Genomic DNA, 18,072 nt, shown 5'->3' with positions numbered 1-18,072 from the left:
TGTTGCTCCTTTATAATTTGAGGATGCCTGATAGAGATGCTGATTCAAGCCTATGTGACAGCTAGCATACACCGCAGACAGGTGGTTGTGGATGGGACTGGAAGCCATTCACCGGGTTACTTAGGAGACAGAATGCTAATGTATTTCCCCTAAGTTAGGTTTTGGTATAAAGACTGGAGAATAAACGAGAGGAATTCTTCACGATGTAAACTCAGGATTTCATGAGGGACAACTGAGAATCTCCCTCCCGATAAAGCCATATGAGTTGTGTCTTTATTTCCATGCCTCCACCCCGGTCCAGAGAGAGGTAGTTTATGTTGGGGTCTGGTCAAGAGAAATAATTGAGGGTCCAGGCTAGCATCGGACCCCGACATATTAGGGTAAAAGAGAAAACAAAATTATTTTAAGAACAGTCCTGAAGAAATTGGTAACGAAATTAAACAGAGTGTGGATTATACAGTAGTATGCCAATATTATTTTAATTCAATTATTTATATTTTTGTGTGTGGTGTCTATATGGGTACACTTCACAGTGCGAGTGTGAAAGTCAGGACAACCTGTGTGTGTCTTTGCCTTCCACCAGGGTCTCTGTGTTGTGCTGTTTACAAGCTTCTGGGATGCTCGTCTCTGCCTCCCATCTCACTGTGGGGGTCCTAAGATAACAGATACTCATGTTACTCTGTACATTTTTTACACAGGCAGCTGGATTTGAACTCAGGTCCTCATGGTTATATGACCAATGCTTTTACCTACTGTGTCATCTCCAAATTCAATATCACAATATAAGGTTCTTGTTCTTAAGAAATATGCACTGGAATATTTTGGAATTATGTCAAGATTTCTCCAATTTAATCTCAGATGATTCAAAAAATAACTGTGTATGTGTGTTTATATTTGTGTAATTGTGTGGGGAGAGAGATGGGAGAGGGAAAGAGGAGAATGAGCATGGTATAGGAAATATGGCAAAATATTATTCCTCTTATACTCTTGCCATACTTCTTAAAGTTAGAAATTATAACAAAATAAACAATGGCAAAGGAGAGGCAGCTCAGTCATCAGTCCAGCATACAACAGGTGGTTGATTACTGCTAGTTGCAATGGATATTAGGTGTGTGTGTGTGTCCAGCCCACACTTCACACTAATCCCTAGTTTGCTTGAATAATCAACCAGCAGCCCTGTGTCCCCTGTAGTTGCAGCTTTGGAGAAACAGCATCTTTCCCATGCTGGTCCCATCACCTCTGGGTCCCCCTAGCTCCTGTCACCTGAGAATGCTGTCCTGGGGGCTTCCAGAGCTGTGAGAAGACACTCTAGTGCCTCTTTTACCTTCCTCCTGCTGCCATCCAGCCCAGCAAACTCAATAGTCTTCATGCCAGCATCAGCCCAGTACAGCCGCTGGGACCCATAGTCAATAGCAAGTCCATTCGGCCAAGTCAGGTTAGAGGAGATGATGACTTGACGGCTGGAGGCATCCATGCCAGCTCGTTCAATCTTGGGACTCGCACCCCAGTCCGTCCAGTACATGTACCTGGATATAAGACTTCCAGTTAGCCCCCAGTGGAGGCTTCAGCGTGTCTTACTGGTAGAGTGCTTAGCATATGTGAGGTATAGGGTTCAATTCACAGCATGAAAAAAAAATACCAAAGAGGATGCAGGGTCCTCAAAGAGTTTTAGGAGAAGGCCTTAGATCTCTAATCACTATCAAAAGGTACTTCAGAGTCTTGATAGAGGAGAGGCCAAGGCTTAGAGTATAGAGCATGGGAGTGAAAAAGGAGGGGAACCACCACACCCAGCAAAAATGTTTTCTTGACCACATGTATTAAATAACTATGGCGCATAAGCATAACAAAACTCTATGCAGTTATGCGGAAGAGCAAAGCAGGACTATACTCTCAAACGCGGTATACATACAAGACGTACAAAGCAGAAGGAAGAAAACATCCCATATTTATTTTTGGTGGGGATTTTTGTTTTGTTTTGTTTTTGAGACAAGATCTCATATAGCTCAGGACAGTCTTGAGTCGCTGAATGGCAAAGGATGGCCTTGTGTTCCTGAACGTCTTACCTCCACCTCCCAAATGCTAGGATTGCAGGTACTTATTGGGCTCCAAAGTGGTATGTCATTTTCATAAAATCAAATCTGCCACTACCACCAATATTTACAGGCAGTTAGAACAAAATATATTTTGGAAAAACATACCCTGAAGCATTAACAGTGATTACACTGGGAGGTAAGAATTTCACTCTACAAAATTTAATCTTCTTTAATAATGAAATGACTTTTCTAAGCAGACAACAACAACAAAACTTTTTAAAGAAAATTTCAAATGGAAAGGTTTCCTTGTTGGGGAACCTTTTGCCCTTAGCTCATCCACAGATCTGCCCCCACTCCCTAATGTACAGACACCCCTTTTATACCCAGTTCTCGGGGAGGGGAAGATAGTACATACCCGCCCATGGGTTCTACCACAATGTCCCGAGGACGATCAAGGTTCTCCCAGATGAGCACTGTCCTCATGCTACCATCTGTGTTGGCCACTTCAATTCGGTCTGTACCTGCCACGGAATGAGGGCAAAACAATTAATTCCAGTCTTGTTCATTTCTTCTCCCCACCCATCCATGCCTAGCACAGTGCCTTGTATGCAGTGACTGCTCAGCAAAGGTTTTGTGGTGCATATACGGTGGATATTTAGTGACAGAAACTAAGAGAAGAAATTCAACTTAGTTTCTTTCCTTAGAACAGCACAACTTCCTAAACCTAGATAGAAACTCTGTCTTTTGACTCAAGGCAACGATTCTCAAATTTTGTGTGCATAAGAATGAAAAGAGCTTGTTAAACCATAGATTCCTGGGGCTGGACTGATGCTGCAGGGATTAGGAGTACCTACTATTCTTACAGAGGACTCAGGTTCAATCCCCAGCACCCACACTGGGCAGCTCCTGACTGCCTGTAACCTCTTCCGGCTTCCATGGGCACCTGTACATACATGGTAATTATACATATGCTCAGGCACACACACACACACAAACAAATAAATCTTTAAAGATTCTTGCAATTGCCAAGCAGTGGTGGCACACGCCTTTAATCCCAGTACTCGGGAGGCAGAGAAAGGCGGAACTCTGTGAGTTTGAGGCCAGCTTGGTCTACAAGAGCTAGTTCCAGGACAGACTCCAAAGCTACAGAGAAACCCTGTCTCGGGAAAAAAAAAATTCTTGCAATTAATTCCTCATGATTCTAAGTAAGTCTGGGGTTCAGGATGTGAATTTCTCACCACTTTCTAGTACATGGTGATGCTCTTGTTCCAGAAACTACATTTTTAAAATTTTTATGTGATTTTAATATATTAAACTACATAATAGTAATAACCAGTAGGTCTGAGGAAATACATGGTATATTTTAATATCTCCTTTTATACAAATGAAGTCAAGCAGACAATTATCAAACAAGCTGTCAGTGGCAGCAAACTTTTTTTTTTTTATTTAATTTTATTTTTTTTCAGAAACCACATTTTGGGAAGCACTGGTTTAAAGGTATTTGTTTTGTCTCCAAGTCCCTGCCCCCACCAAGATTCATAGAAAACTGCCTAAAGTTTTATTCAGACATCAACGGAAAAACCCCAGGTCATAAGTTCATTACCCAAAATGCTTCATAGAACAGAAGAAGCTGCAATTTGGATAATAAGTGTTAAAGCCTCAGAAGACTCAGGTAGCCAGGCCACGGCTCCTAGATGTACCTGCATCTGTCCAGTAGAGCTTGTTGGTGACCCAATCAATTGCCAGGCCAGCAGGGCTCTCCAAACTGGTATCCACTACCACCTGGACAGGAAGGAAAGCTGTGTCACCCACGGCACCCCTCGTCCAGCTCTGGAACCCAAACTTCCCCTCCCGAAGGGCTGGAGCCACACTGGGCCCTACCTCCTGTCCTGTTCCATCCCACTTGGCCCTGCTGATGGTATCAGTGCTGACATCTGTCCAGTATACGTGGTCATCCTGGGAGTCCCAGTCAAGGGCCACAGCACTGCGCACGTCAGCCAGTGGGATGACATCGTCGGACAGGTCCTCTGTGTCGAAGCTGATCCGACGGATGTCCATCCTTCGGGCAAAAAGCAGGAACTTGTCAAGACCTGATCAAAGGCCGAGAGGGGTCTCCTTTTAATGTTCTAAGTCCAGTAACAGTGACAGACACAGATGCTCACCTGTGTGACACCTGGTTCAATCACATCTCCTGGGACCTGCTGCCCTTCCCCCCCACTCTTCACACTGCAGGTTGCCCATCCACATAGAGTTAGACTTTAAAGTCCAGTGGAAATGGATTGTACCCCGCTGCGGGAGGATCTATCAGCTTTATTTGAATCATTCTCTCTTCTTACTTCTCTTGCCCATTTCTAGTGCTGCGGCTGGGCCACTGCCCACTGCCAGCCTACTTCTGAGATGTTTACTCTATTTCAAGTCTTCTGCCTTTTTGTTTCCTCGATACAAGCCTAGGTTTTTCTCAATCTCTCAGTCCTGACTCGGCCTCCTAAGTGCTGGAATTACAGACATGCTACCTGGCTAGAGTTTCTGCTTTTATTGTGTTGTCTAGAATTATCCTCCTGCTTCTGTTTTCTTCACAGTTGTAGCCAACGACAACTGGTCACTAAGTTCTTTCCTTGTCAGGCACTGGACTTTGTGCTTAGAAAAGCTGAATGCCTGGTATAGACACGGTGCAATTTTACTCAGCCATGAAGAAAAATAAAATTATGAACCTTGCAATAAAAAGGATAGACTTGAAAAGTATTATATTATTAAGTGAAATGACCCAGACTCAAAATGTTAAAACAAACAAACAAAATAAGTTCTCTCTCGTATGTGGATCCTAACTGTCATGTTTATATGCCTGTATAAGAGGTTATGAAATTAGATAGGAAATCACAAGAAGGGAAAAACACTGTTGAGGAAAGGAGGGGACCAAAATGGCATGTGCCACTAGAGCAGAGGGGGGGCCAAGGAAAGAAAAGGGTATGGGGGTGTGCAGGAGAGTGCAGGAGAAAAGAGTTCTCCTAAATGTCATAATAAAGCCTAGTTCTTCATGATGCCTCATACCAGTGCTTTGTGAGACACATTCTTGCTCCTGTTCTCAGATGAGTGACTGAGGCCAGCAGAACCAGGGAGCATGCCCGGAACTAGGACTCAGTTCCGCACCAGTCTGGTCACAGAGGGGACTTTGGCCACTGCTCGACACAGCAGCTTTTCCATCCTCTGGCTTGTCTAAATACTTTCCCAGTATAGTTGGCCTTTGGTGTGTGCAAGGAGCCCTGCAGTACTTAGTTCACAGAAGCTTCAGGCCTTTGTGTACCTGTGCACATCCTATATAATCTAAATAATCTCTGGATTACTTGTAATCTAATATCTGTTTGTTTGATACTAGGGGTTCAATATGTAATATAACTCCCATTTAGTTGTATTCCATATCCTTCCTTTTTAGAAATATGTGTGTAGGCCTTTTTTTCCTTTAATTTTTATTTTATACGTAGGAGGTGTTTTCCTGAATGTCCATATGTGGACCATGTGTGTGCCTAGTGCCCTGAGAGGCCAGAAAACATCAGATGCCCTGGATGTTACAGGCAGTTGTGAGCCGCTGTGTGGGACTGGGAACTGAACCTCGGTCCTCTGAAATTAAGTGCTCTTAACTGCTCAGCCACTTTTCCAGCTCCTACAATGTATTCTTTAGAGAATAATGACCAAAACAGTTGATACAGGGCTGACAATCTGAGTTCCATCTCAGGGCCCCACAGAGTAGAAGAGACCTAACTCACAAGTTGTCTTCTGACCTCATGCACACCCCAGTATACAGACACAAACACAAATAAGCGGAAATTGTCAATGGCGACACATCTTCAGTACAGAGTTTTAGAATTTCTGTCCACAGTTGGCTAAATCCAGACAAGAAACCCACAGATGAACACCTGACTACATATTTCTCTACTCAGAACGGCACTTTCTTCCTGGCTTTACCAAACCCTCGTGTAAGCTTTGGTAAATCTTCTGAAGGAAGTGCCTGGAAGCATATTGCATCTCACTAAAATAACAGGAGCAATTGGGCATAAAAGACTATATGGGAAAGCAGGCGGTGGTGGCGCACACCTTTAATCTCAGCACTCTGGAGACAGAGGCAGGAGGGTCTCTGTGAGTTTGAGGCCAGCCTGGTACTACAGAGTAAGTTCCAAGACAGCCAGGGCTACAGAGAAACCCTGTCTCAAAAGAGAAAAAAGGATAAAAGAAATAAAGAAAAGAAACAAATGAAACAAATAAAAAGAGTGTACAGGAAAAACACAACGTATGACACTAATTTTCAAGTATGTATTTTAATGAAACTTCTGAATGTTTTCCCTAATCACTCTCTGGAAAAGGCTCTGAGAATCTGATTGTGTGTGTGTGTGATTGTATATGGATATGTGTAAACATGTGTACATGTGGAAGTTGGGCATCTCCTTCTACAGCTCTTTACCTCATCTTATTTATTTAATTAGAGGCAAGGTCTGTCATTGAACCCAAACCTTACAGATTGGCTAGGCTGGATGGCATGTGAGGGCCAGGGATCTGACTAAATACCACTACACCTGGCTTTTACATCGGTGCTAGGGATTTGAACTCAGGACCTCATGCTAGCATGGCAGGCACTTTACCAACTGAGCCATCTTCCCAGCTCCAACAATTTGATTTTAATAGATTTAAGAGAGCCAATGTATTATACAGTAATAATGATACAAAAGAAATTGTCCCTGGCCCTTTGCTGGTTATAACATATGCCCGATCAAATTCTCGCTCTACTAGCCTTAGAAAAAGTCACCTGTGTGCTGAGATTTCTAGGGCTGACTTTGCAAGTAATTTTCTTGCAGGAACTCAAAGGAACCCAAAGTAGAGATTCTGGGAGAAACCAGGGAATTCTATCATCTTCCACTTGTTGGTCACAGAACATCATTCAGGATCCCAGTCACATTTCCCTGTCCTAATGACACAAAGCCTTCTGTGGGTCAGACTAAAGGTGCAGAGACTGGAAACCCAAGCCCTGCTTTCTAGAAGAACTGGACCTTCTTTCTGCCTAGACAGGAGGCATCCTGCCTGATGACGTGAAAGATAAGCCCAGTTGCAGGTGTTCATACACTAAATGGGGTCACTTCAGATGCTACTGCCTGGTTCTTGATCCTCCCCAGCCTCTACAGTCTGTCATGGGCTCCTCGAGGAGTCTGACTCTCTCCTGGGACCAGCAATCCCTCCAGCTCCTCTCACTGTTGCTCTAATGGTCTCCCAAGCCCACTTACTCTGGGCACAGGCATGGCCGTTGATCTTGCGGAAGCCAGTGGGGCAGGCGCAGGTGTAGTTCTGGCCGCTGGGTAGACACAGATGAGTGCAACCTCCATTGTTGTCCCCACAACGGTTTTTCCCTGCTCAAAGAACCCAGAGCAAGATGATCAGGAAGATTAAAAGTTTACAAAGTAGACCCCAGGTGGAGGGTTGAGCTCTATACAAAGAAGAACTCGGTCTTATTACTTTGCTGCAGATGTGAACACAGTTAGTACCTGACACATAGGAGATGTTCTATAAATGCTGGCATTATAAGGAAAAAGGAAAGCCAAATGAGCCCTGATGGTGTTTCCCCCAAAATGTCCAGCAGAGGGAGCAACGAGCTCCCAGGACAATGCGAGCTCTGGCCTTCCCTGACCAGAATTAATATATCTATGACAAATACGAGGAAGATTCTCAAGAGGCACCAGCAGCCACATCACTAGTGACAAATCTAACTCGTTTGATGAGACCTCTTTTTTCTTTTTTTAAATTTTTTGTTTGTTTGTTTTTACCTGCAGGCTGGCGCTGGGGGTGCAAAGTATGAATGTCCATGGGGAAGTGCAGCTTGTTACGAATGATCTCCTGGTTCTTCCCAGTAAACTTGTTGGCACTATTGATGCTCTTGGTGTGCCAGTCTGTCCAATACAAGCTGTCTTCAAAAACCGTGATGGCAAAGGGATGTGGGAGGCCTGGAGATAGTCCAAAAAGACCTTAGTCAAGACATGGCCTGCCATGGCCCTTGAGCCCAAACCTGGCAGCTCCACAAATCTCACCCTTTGCCAAGGCTCCTGGGGGCAGGACTGGGGAAGGAGCAGAGAGATGAAAGCGGACAGATCAAAGACCTCACCCTGGCTAATGACAGCCTTGCGGTGACTGCCGTCTAGATTGGCTCTCTCGATGACATGGTGCTTAGCATCCACCCAGTACATGCGGCGTCCAGCGTAGTCGATGGTGAGACCATTGGGCCAGAAGAGATGAGTGTCAGCAATGATGCGGCGTGCAGAGCCGTCCATGCCCGAGGCCTCAATGCGGGGAGTGTTGCCCCAATCTGTCCAGTAAATGGTTCTAGGAAGAAAGGAAACGACCAGGTAGTGGAGGACAGAGGAGGAGGAACTAGGCTGATAACAGACTTTAGCACAACGGATTTCATCAGTTTGCCTAATAGCATTTTACCTGTTTGTTTGTTTGCTTGTTCACCTATTTGGAGACATGGTCTCCCTGTGTAGCTTTGGCTGTCCTGGCACTCACTACAGAGACCAAGCTGGCCTCAAACTCAGAGATCCACCTGCTTCAGTGAGTACTGGAATCAAAGGCATGTGCCACCATGCTCAGCTTCGAGAGGTGCTTTCCTTTGTTTGTTTATTTAAAATGATTTCTTCCCCATCTTTGAAGACTGAACTTGGGGGATTAAATCCAGAGCCTAATGCCAGGCAACTGTTCTACTGCTGAGCTGTATGACCAGATCTGCAGAATACTTTTTTTAAATATCTGGATAGTTTAAATGTCTTGAGACAGGGTATTTATTCATCAGAATTTTTTTTTTTTGAGAAATGGAGCAGTAGACAAAACAGATGACAATTCTGTGCTTGTGAAACTGACGGCAGGGGCAACTGGAGGGAAGGCAGGCACGCTCCTCTTCCTCAGTCTCTTCTGCGGCCTCCTCTCCCACACACCTCTTTTCTCAAACAATTGACATAGAATTGCAGGATCTTACACATCATCCCTTCAGTAGATCCTGGAATGTACACAAGCCAGAGGCTAAGAATTTCCATTTTAAGAAGCTTCACTGCAGGAGACTTGTCTATTAATTTTTAAAATAATTTCAAATTAATGATATTAATTAGCTCAACTCTAACTGCCTTAAATTAATATAATTTTTAATTAGTTACACTCTACCTCACCTAATTTGTATATTTTATTCCTTTTATGTGTTTTATTATTTAATGTGGAGCATCTATAAAAGCAGCTATATTTGTTTGCTTAGATCAGAGTCTCATGTAGCCCAGGCTTATCTCCAACTACGTGTCGAGGACGAACTTGAATTCCTGATCCTTCTGCTGTCACCTCCCAAATATATGTATTTATATAGCTTGTTTGTTTTTCATTTGCCAATTAAGACTGTGGGCATCTGGGACAGAGCACGGTTGTCAGCATCACTGAGGACGCCTGAGAACAATCCCTACAGGTTGTAGGAGGGACTTGGAAACTTGAGACACCTACTCACCCCTCCATGGGGTGCAGGGCAATGGCCCTGGGCTTCTCCAGGTTCTGCCACAGCAACACCTTCCGGTGGGCCCCATCCAGATTAGCTACCTCAATCCTCGATGTCCCCGAGTCGGTCCAGTAGAGCTTGTCGTGGACCCAGTCCACAGCCAGACCCCCTGGTGAGAAGAGCCAGTGGGAAAGTGTTAGGGATTCACCCTAGGCAGTTCTGTGTTCTGGAAACAAGAACAAACTCTTACAAGAAGACGCTTTTGGGGCCAGACCTTGTGGCAGCTGTTTTACAGGCATCAGAGCTCTGAGCTAGGTACTACCATTTCCAGGAGGTGGAAAAGGAGAGAACGCAAGCAATTGACTAGGGTCGAGCATTTCTTCCCTGTGTGGCTGAGGATGACCTTGGTCTCCTGACCCCATCCCCCTTTACTTCAGGAATCTATCAACTGAGTCTGGTTGGTTAACAGATCCTGGGTACTTGATCTCTCCTCCCTCTCCCGCTCCCTCCCCTCCTTCCTATTTTTGTAGCTGGTGCTGGGGATGTAAGTCAGTGCCTTTCACAAGTAAGTAAGTGTGCTCTACTACTGAGTTTTAACTCCAGACCTGCACACCAACTTCTAAATCGCTTAACCTGCTTGTAGAATAGTGTAAGCTCATCAGATTAGCTATTGCTTTTTGTTTGTTGAGATGGCAGAGGGGAGATCTCCTGTATCGCGGCCTGGCCTCAAACTGGACCTTGAACTTCTGATCTTTCTGTTTCTGCTCTTCAGTGTTAGGATCACTGGCATCACTGTGTCTGGTTAACACAGTGCTGGGAGGTGAAACCCAGGGCTTTATGCATCCAAGTCAGGCAAGCCCTCTGTGAAATGAGCAACCTCTTCAACACTACAGCTGCTCTCTCTTTTCTAAAGTATTTTATTTATTTTATGTATATGAGTGCTCTATCCACACATATGCCTTTCTTCCAGAAGAGGGTATTAGATCCCACTATAGACAGATGGTTGTGAGCCACCATGTGACTACTGGGAATTGAACTCAGGACCTCTGGAAGAGCGGTCAGTGCTCTTTAACCACTGAGCCATCTCTCGAGCCTACAGTTGTTTTCTGTACCAGAGTTCCACTCAAGATTTCATTGGAAGAGACATTCTGCATTGTGCAGTTTGTAAACACTGGTCTGTCCCTTCCTTTCCACTGCCTTTTGCACATGGTTTCCCTGGCTCTCCACTCACGCAGAGCCGTGTTTTCCTACCTGGGCTCTCTAGCCCAGTAGACACAACCTCCTCCACATTGCTGCCATTAAGGTTGGCACGAAGAATGCGATCCAGGGTGACATCAGACCAGAAGACCAGCTCCCGCCGGTGATGAAAGTCAAGGGCAATAGCGTTCTCCAGGTTGTTGAGTAGCAGTGTGTATTCAGAGCGGTGCGGGAGCACCTGGCGGATGTCGATACGATTGGCAAACAGTAGCACAGGCTCTGGCCCTGGACACAGCATAGAAACAGAACCCCACTGGGCTTCAGAGCTACCAGATACCCATCAGCATGTACTCTTAGACCCTCGGCTAATAGCTGGGACCCTTTGCCCTCTAGGGTATATCCTGTTTGCTGTTCAACCCCTAGCCCAGTCACCTTCTGCTTGGGGCCCAGACTCCTTAGGAAACCCCTCAGTTCTAGAGCACCTCGCTTCTCTCTGTTTAGCCCTCAGCCCCCAGCCAAGCGCCCACCATCCTTACCCAGAGCCTTGCAGCTGCGCCGATCAGGCCGTAGCTCATAACCCGCTTCACACCAGCACTGGAAAGCCCCTTCACTGTTGGTGCAGCCCTGGCTGCAGTACCCCTCCTCAGCACACTCATTCACATCTACAAACACCGGCAGGGTCAGGAAGCCCGCCTCCGCCATCTTCCCACTCCAATTCATTCCTGCGCTAACTAGTTGTTTTCCTGGTCATATCTCCATATTCCCATCTACTGCCTCAGCCTTATGGGAAACTTGTGGCAAGTGGTTTAGGGCTTTGATGTCAAGTAGGCCTGGGTTCACATCCTACCTCTGCTGTTTCCTAGCTGTGTTGCCTTGGGTAAGTTACTCACACTCTCTGCCCTTCAGTTTCACCTATCTGCAAACGGGAGAAGCGATCCCCCCTCCTCCCCGGGTTAGTGCAGTGTTGAAATGACATCACAGCGATCTGGTATGTCACACAGCTGCCTACATGTTGCTCCCACTCAGCATCCTGACTCTCGCCCAGGGCAGGCCTCTGCTCACCCTGGCATGTTCTCCCATCCTCTGTGAGCCGGTATCCCGTGTGGCAGGTACACTGCACTGCCCCTCGCACCATCTGGCACTTCTGGGCACAGCCTCCGTTGTTAACATTGCAGTTCTCCTCACCCGTCCGGGGCCCTGTGCCAGCCAAGCCAGAATTGGGAATTGAGCCCAGAAACCACCCCCATCCGGCCAACTTGGCATTCCACCTGGACCACGAAGAACAGCTCCCAAAACTGCAAGAGTCCCAAGGGAGGCCTCCCTTTGAAGCCTATGGGTGGGGTTCAGCCACAAACCATGGCCCAGGCCCACACACTAGAGACACTCACGACAGTTCTGCTGTGGGCTTTCGTCACTGTTGTCACCGCAGTCATTGAGCCCATTGCACAGCTTCCTCTGTCCAATACAACGCCCATTCCAACACAGGAACTGATCAGAGGCACACTGGGGGCTTCCTAGACAGAGAGGGAGGAGGGACGGGAGAGCCAGGTCACAGGAGGGTAGGACTTGGTCCACAAGGAACAGGAGGCTGTCATTTTCTAGGGTGAACTGGAGTCAGATGAGAGTCAAGGTGGGAGGGTCGGGGTCCAAGGCAGGAAACAGCTCAGACAAGGCTGGTTGAGTGTCCAAGTTTGCTTTATCCCCGTGATTCCACAGTGGGTGAGTGACTGGGACGGAGTGAAAGAGTGTTCCTTTATACTCAGAACCACAGTTAGCGGGTTGAGTGCACAGATACAGAGACTGCGTTCCTTCCTGCAGAGGGAAAGCAGACACAAGGGCTGGAGAGCAGCCCTTCCTCCCACGGGCAGAGTGAAAGTGAGAATTTGAGCAGCTGCTAAGACTCACAGCCCTGACTTTGTGTTCAAGAACATGGACATAAGTCAACAATCTGTCTGGATTGTACATGTGCGTGTTTGTGTGTGTGTGTGTGTGTGATGTGTTGTATGTGTTTGTAGTGCATGCATGTGACTATATATGTGCATATATACGGTATGCATGCCCATATATATGCATGCAGAGGCCAGAGGATATATGATAACTCACCATCGTTCATTCTCTGTCTTATGGCCTCGAGACAAGGTTTCCCAATGAATCAGCAGCTGGTCATATTGGCTAGGCTGGCTGGCTAGTGATTCTCTGGACTCTGACTTTCTCTGTCTCCCAGTGCTGGTGTTACAGGCATTCACAGTCATGCCCAATTTCTTAACTTGGGTACTAGGGATTTGAACTTGGGTCCCTATGCTTGCACAACAGGTGCTTCTGCTCCTACACCTGGATTTGACCCTGCTCACTGGGAAGGGCAGGGGAAGCCCAGGCCATTGGAGAAGGAATGAAACATCATTTCTGGCCAGCAGAGGCAGCAATAGCAATGTTCCCTCTTCTCCACTGCCTGCCACTCCCAACATTAGGACAGGGGCCTGGGGCACCTCAGGGAGACTCCACCTGTGTTCTCACAGTTTTCCTCATCACTGTTGTCTGCACAGTCATCCTCCCCATCACAGCGCCAGGACAGACGGACACAGCGGCCTGACCGACAGCGAAACTGCTCTGCTGTGCACATGGAGGTGGCTGGAAAAGCAAAGAGCTAATGAAAGGCTGGCCCCACCGCAGCCTGCAACTCTGTGCTGCACCCAAAGCACACAGGCCACTCTTCTTGACAGTGGTGTCACCTGCTGGAAAACTGCATGATGTGTCTATAATCTACAGACTACAAGGGGACTGACAGCCCTTTGAAGGTATTGCCTCTGTTGGGTGTACAGTCTACACAGCTGTATAGCCGTTTAATATGTCTCATGCTCTATGGGCCCAAACCCTTCTCCTTAGCTCCCCACTGCCTTTAATGCAACCCCAACTCACTGCAGTTGCGCTCATCAGACTGGTCATCACAGTCGGCATCCCCGTCACAGCGCCAGCCTGCATTGATGCAGAGGCCACTGTCACACATGAATTCCCCAGAGCGGCAGGGCTGGTGGGAAGCTGGAGACAAAGGTGAGCAGAGGGCTTCGTGGCAGAGCAGAAAGTCCAGCCCCACCCCCCAACACTCCAATTCCTCCCCAGAGACCTACTCCCCTCAGCGCCTGCCCCAGCTGGCACCTGTGCCCTGGCGGGCGGCTGCCCCTCCTCCCACTGGCCAGAGCACTCACAGCAGTCAGACTCGTCCGACCAGTCTCCGCAGTCATCGTCACCATCACAGTGGTATATGTCCAGGATGCAGCGGCCATAGGCGCACTGGAACTCCTCCAGGTTGCAAGGAGGAGAGGGCACTGCTGAGGCTGGAAGGGAGAGCAGCCCTCAGGCCCTAGTGGCTGGGGACAAGGGCCTGACTCTTCACAGGGACATCTGTGATGGTCCTACAGACTTCCACATGCTGGTGGACCAGAAAGTCAACCCTGCATAACTGCTGCTATGCTAGCTCGGGGCTTATGTATCTCCCCAGGCTGGCCTCAAACAAAGAGAACCGCGAAACCTTGATCCTTCTGCCTCCACCTCCTGCCTGCTAGGATTATACACACGTGTACACCACTATGCCCATCCAGTTGTGCAGTGCTGAGGACAGGACCCAGGGCTCCGTGCATGCTAATATGTGAGTCACACCTCAACTCCCCAGCTTCAGTCCTGTAGACTTCCTGCCTGCCCACTGCACACAACCCACCCAGTCAACCCTTATCCAGGAGACAGAGCTCTTAGTCATCCTTCCAGCCCAGCAACATCAGGTGTAGGACCACTCACGGCAGCTCTCTTCATCCGAGCCATCTTTGCAGTCTGTGTCACCGTCGCAGTACCAATGCTCAGCAATGCAGCTCCCATCACTGCAGCGGAATTCCTTGTCTGAGCACTTGCGCATGTCTAGGGATGCAATGAGACAGGAGTCCCATAGAATCTTCTTTTACCAGTCTTCTTTGGTGGCAAGGGGAGGTCCATAGCCCTCCTGCTTTCTTTCAGCTGCACAAATCCCTGGAGCTACAGGTGAGGTAGCATGGGCTCCTCCCATAGCCACTCCCACTTTGGACTCCCACCACTCACCACACTGCTCATCACTGTTGTCCCCACAGTCATTGTCACCATCACAGTGCCACAGACTCCGGATGCAGTAGCCGTTCTGGCAGGGGAACTCGTCCTCCTCACACTCCCGGGGGGCTGTGGGCACAGATGAATCAGGCTGCTGTGGACAGAAAGCACAGTACCTGCAAGCCCCTCAATAAAGCCTTCTGGGGCAGTCAACAGTACCAGTGCTGCCCCCAGACTCCCAAAGAGGTGACCACATCTTGTGGGCTCAGCTGACCAAGACAGGAGGCAGAAGGACAGAACAAGAGCTGAAGACCCACGCACTCAGGGGCCAGGGACATATTTCTGACAGGAAATCCTTTCCCAACAGAGCCCAGCACTCACGACAGTCCTGCTCATCAGAGTCATCTTCACAGTCATTGTCCCCGTCACACACCCAGGAGCGGCGGATGCACTTGCCATTGTCGCAGTGGAAGTCCAGAGGGGAGCAGGTGGGCAGCACTGGGTTCAAGAGAATGCAAACGTGGGTCAGGTGGGCAGGTCGGACCAGGCTCCACTGTCCGCACTCCTGCCCCTGCCCCAAGAGACTGCAGCCGAGAGAAAAGCAGGGCTGTGGTTCTAACTTGGTTGGAAGAATGTGGCCTAACAGGCCTGAAGCCCTGGGTTTGATCACCAGTACCTCATGAAGCTAGGGGTGGAGGTGAACACATCCAGTTCCAACACTTGGGAGGTAGAGGCAGAGGATCAGAAGCTCAAGGTCACTCTCAGCTACAGATCAACTGTGAGGTCAGCCTGAACTTTCCCCCTCCTTTCCTCTTATTAAAGGATGACTGACACTCCGGGTTCCACTTCTAGAAGTCATTAGTCATGAGGATCAAGTCGTCTGCCCTACCTGAGCAGCATCTAACCATACAAGGGGGCAATTGCAGTCAGCTCACAGAGGGCTTTTGAGATAAAGTGCTACATGAAAGGGAAGCTTTTATTATTATCACAACTAGCTAAGCTGGTTAGGGTTAATGAGGTCCAGGCTGTAGCTTCATTCCCATTAGACTAATTAGTGGCCATCAGACATAGATGCTATGGGCCAGACATGTACCCCTAAATCCAGACAACTGGCTTAATAGTGAGATTTATATATATCCAAAACAGGACCCCTGGCCCACTCTCTGTCTGTGACTATGCAGGGGGGAAGGCAAACTGAAATAGAATGCAAGGCTTTTTCCCCCAGTGTGGGGAGAGGGTTGAATCTAGAACCTCACACACGCAAGGCATGTGGCTCCACCACTGGACCACAGCCTCAGCCAGTCCTTTATGTGTGTGTGGTACATACACGCTTATTAAGGTGGATGTGTGCCAACATCAGGGGGCCTCTTCAATAGCTCTCTACCTTATTTTTAAAGTTTATTATCATTGTGAGAAGAGGGCTTAGGAGCCACAGTGCTCATGGAGAGATCAGAGAATCATTTTCTAGAGAGCTGGTTTTTTTCTGTCCACCATATGAGTCTTGGGAACCAAACCAAGTCATCAGGCGTGGTGGCAAGCACCCCTACCTGCTAGGCAGTCTCACCATTCCCCCCAAATATAAAACTTCTTACAAAGCCTATCTTGTTTAATATTTGTAACTATATAGAATACTAAAATAAGAAGCAAGAAAATAATCTGCATCTATGTATACCACATAAAAATTTAAATGTATTCATGTAGCATACATACAGAACTCACAAATATAAGGAGAGCTATTTAAAGACTGTCTGTGGTTTCAAGAGTATTTTCTTTTTCAACTTTTTTTTTTTTTTTTTTTTAGACAGGGTTTCTATATATAGCCCTGGCTGTCCTGGAACTCACTTTGTAGACCAGGCTGGCCTTAAATTCTGGCCTGCGTCTGCCTCCTGAGTACTAGGATTAAAGGCATGAGCCACAATGCCTGGCCCTTTATCAATTTTTCAAAGTGTGTTTTGCTGGGATTAGAGGCATGAGTCATCCACTAGAAATACAAGCAGTTACAGTGTGCATGTGAAGGCCTCCGGTCTCTCTCCACACCTGTCAGCCCTGCAAGAGCCCAGCTCCCCATCTTCCGCCACCTCTACCAGCCCTGGGAGGCTACTTACTACACCCATCCTCATCGCTGTGATCCCCGCAGTCATTGTCTCCGTCACACTGCCACTGGGCGGGGATGCAGGTACACTCGCCGAGAGCACTCACTGCACATGTGAAGTGGCTTCGACCACAAGCACACTCCAGGCTGCTGGCGAGGCCTGGGCAGGGAGAGGAAGCAGACGCCGTCAACTCCTGTCCTCCCTCATCCAGGGGCTTTGTCACTCAGAGTCGCAGGGACAATGCAAGCAAGATGTGAGGACAATGTAATTGTGCTTTCCTTCCTCTGCCAGGGCAGACATGGTTCCAAAAACACCTTGAGACTTTGGGTTCATAGTCAGCCCAGTTCTGAAGGCCAGGAGACAAAGTCACCATGGGGTGCTGTGCTTAGACGGGGAGCAAAGGACAGGAGGATCTACTAAGAGCTCTACAGCCTTTCTTCCAAAACCGTTTGAGAAATGGACACATCTGCCCCCATCTTGAACCCCAAGCACTGAGGGCAAGTGATAAGAATGACATCAGAACACTGGAGCCTCTTCATGGAGAGGTAAGAAGTTTGGGAGCTTTTGAGGAGGGTGACAAGCTCAAGCCACCTCAGGACAGAGTAGCTGGCCCAGTCAGTGCCTTCCAGGTCTGTGAGACAGACCACAGCCTGGAGGAAGGCTGTTGGACGCAGCAGCACCTCCCCCAACCTCCACAGCATGCAGCTGGGCTTCGCTGCCGAGCATCAAACTATCTGCCTGGCCAAGTCCCATGACTGGCTGCTGTGCCCTCTTCCCAGAGTACCCAGCAGGATGCCCTGGGATGGCGTGTGAATGGCTCAGCTGGAACAAAGGGTTCTTCCAGGGTCACTCTCCCTCCTCAAGACTATTCATCTACCCCGCTGGGCTGCTGCAGCTGGAAGGAGGGCTGCCTTGTTGCTCATCCCTTTTCTAGCTCTTTCTGTCCCTCCCATTAGCTGGGTCCTGCCTTCAGGCTGGCCTTGAACAAGGAAGGAGTCAGCTTTACATTGCCACTCTTGTCCCCTTACTGGTCAGCTCTCCAAAGGAGTGAGGTTGGCAGATCTTCCTAATGTGCAATGGATGGATGAACACACGGATGGCCAATCAGCCTTTGACATGTATGAGCCTCTAGAGCTATAGGCAAAATAAATATTTCTGGAGTGAGGGACCGCAAACT

At 48.0% G+C, this 18,072-nt stretch overlaps 1 protein-coding gene across 4 annotated transcripts in view; it reads right to left on the bottom strand.

Annotated features, from left to right (window-relative positions):
• Lrp4 (LDL receptor related protein 4) overlaps positions 1 to 18,072 on the bottom strand; it is a 52,342-nt gene that overhangs the window by 21,103 nt on the left and 13,167 nt on the right. For 3 of the 4 annotated variants that reach the window (XM_075961370.1, XM_075961372.1, XM_075961371.1), the window contains exons 2-20: positions 16,908 to 17,054; positions 15,184 to 15,300; positions 14,818 to 14,931; positions 14,524 to 14,640; positions 13,938 to 14,066; positions 13,651 to 13,770; positions 13,237 to 13,362; positions 12,123 to 12,248; positions 11,797 to 11,931; positions 11,271 to 11,396; positions 10,789 to 11,019; positions 9,550 to 9,706; positions 8,173 to 8,390; positions 7,838 to 8,014; positions 7,301 to 7,423; positions 3,915 to 4,123; positions 3,734 to 3,815; positions 2,449 to 2,554; positions 1,325 to 1,526 (exon numbers count right to left, since the gene is read on the bottom strand). In XM_075961370.1, the coding sequence (XP_075817485.1) occupies positions 1,325 to 1,526; positions 2,449 to 2,554; positions 3,734 to 3,815; positions 3,915 to 4,123; positions 7,301 to 7,423; positions 7,838 to 8,014; positions 8,173 to 8,390; positions 9,550 to 9,706; positions 10,789 to 11,019; positions 11,271 to 11,396; positions 11,797 to 11,931; positions 12,123 to 12,248; positions 13,237 to 13,362; positions 13,651 to 13,770; positions 13,938 to 14,066; positions 14,524 to 14,640; positions 14,818 to 14,931; positions 15,184 to 15,300; positions 16,908 to 17,054 (2,762 nt within the window). Of the gene's footprint in view, positions 1 to 1,324; positions 1,527 to 2,448; positions 2,555 to 3,733; positions 3,816 to 3,914; positions 4,124 to 7,300; positions 7,424 to 7,837; positions 8,015 to 8,172; positions 8,391 to 9,549; positions 9,707 to 10,788; positions 11,020 to 11,270; positions 11,397 to 11,796; positions 11,932 to 12,122; positions 12,249 to 13,236; positions 13,363 to 13,650; positions 13,771 to 13,937; positions 14,067 to 14,523; positions 14,641 to 14,817; positions 14,932 to 15,183; positions 15,301 to 16,907; positions 17,055 to 18,072 lie in introns of those variants that run through there. The other variant, XR_012909676.1, reaches the window with a different exon arrangement.

This window comes from Microtus pennsylvanicus, chromosome 2 (assembly GCF_037038515.1).
Source record: "Microtus pennsylvanicus isolate mMicPen1 chromosome 2, mMicPen1.hap1, whole genome shotgun sequence".
NCBI classification, from domain to species: domain Eukaryota; kingdom Metazoa; phylum Chordata; class Mammalia; order Rodentia; family Cricetidae; genus Microtus; species Microtus pennsylvanicus.
This window is presented reverse-complemented; position numbering and strand designations above follow the sequence as displayed.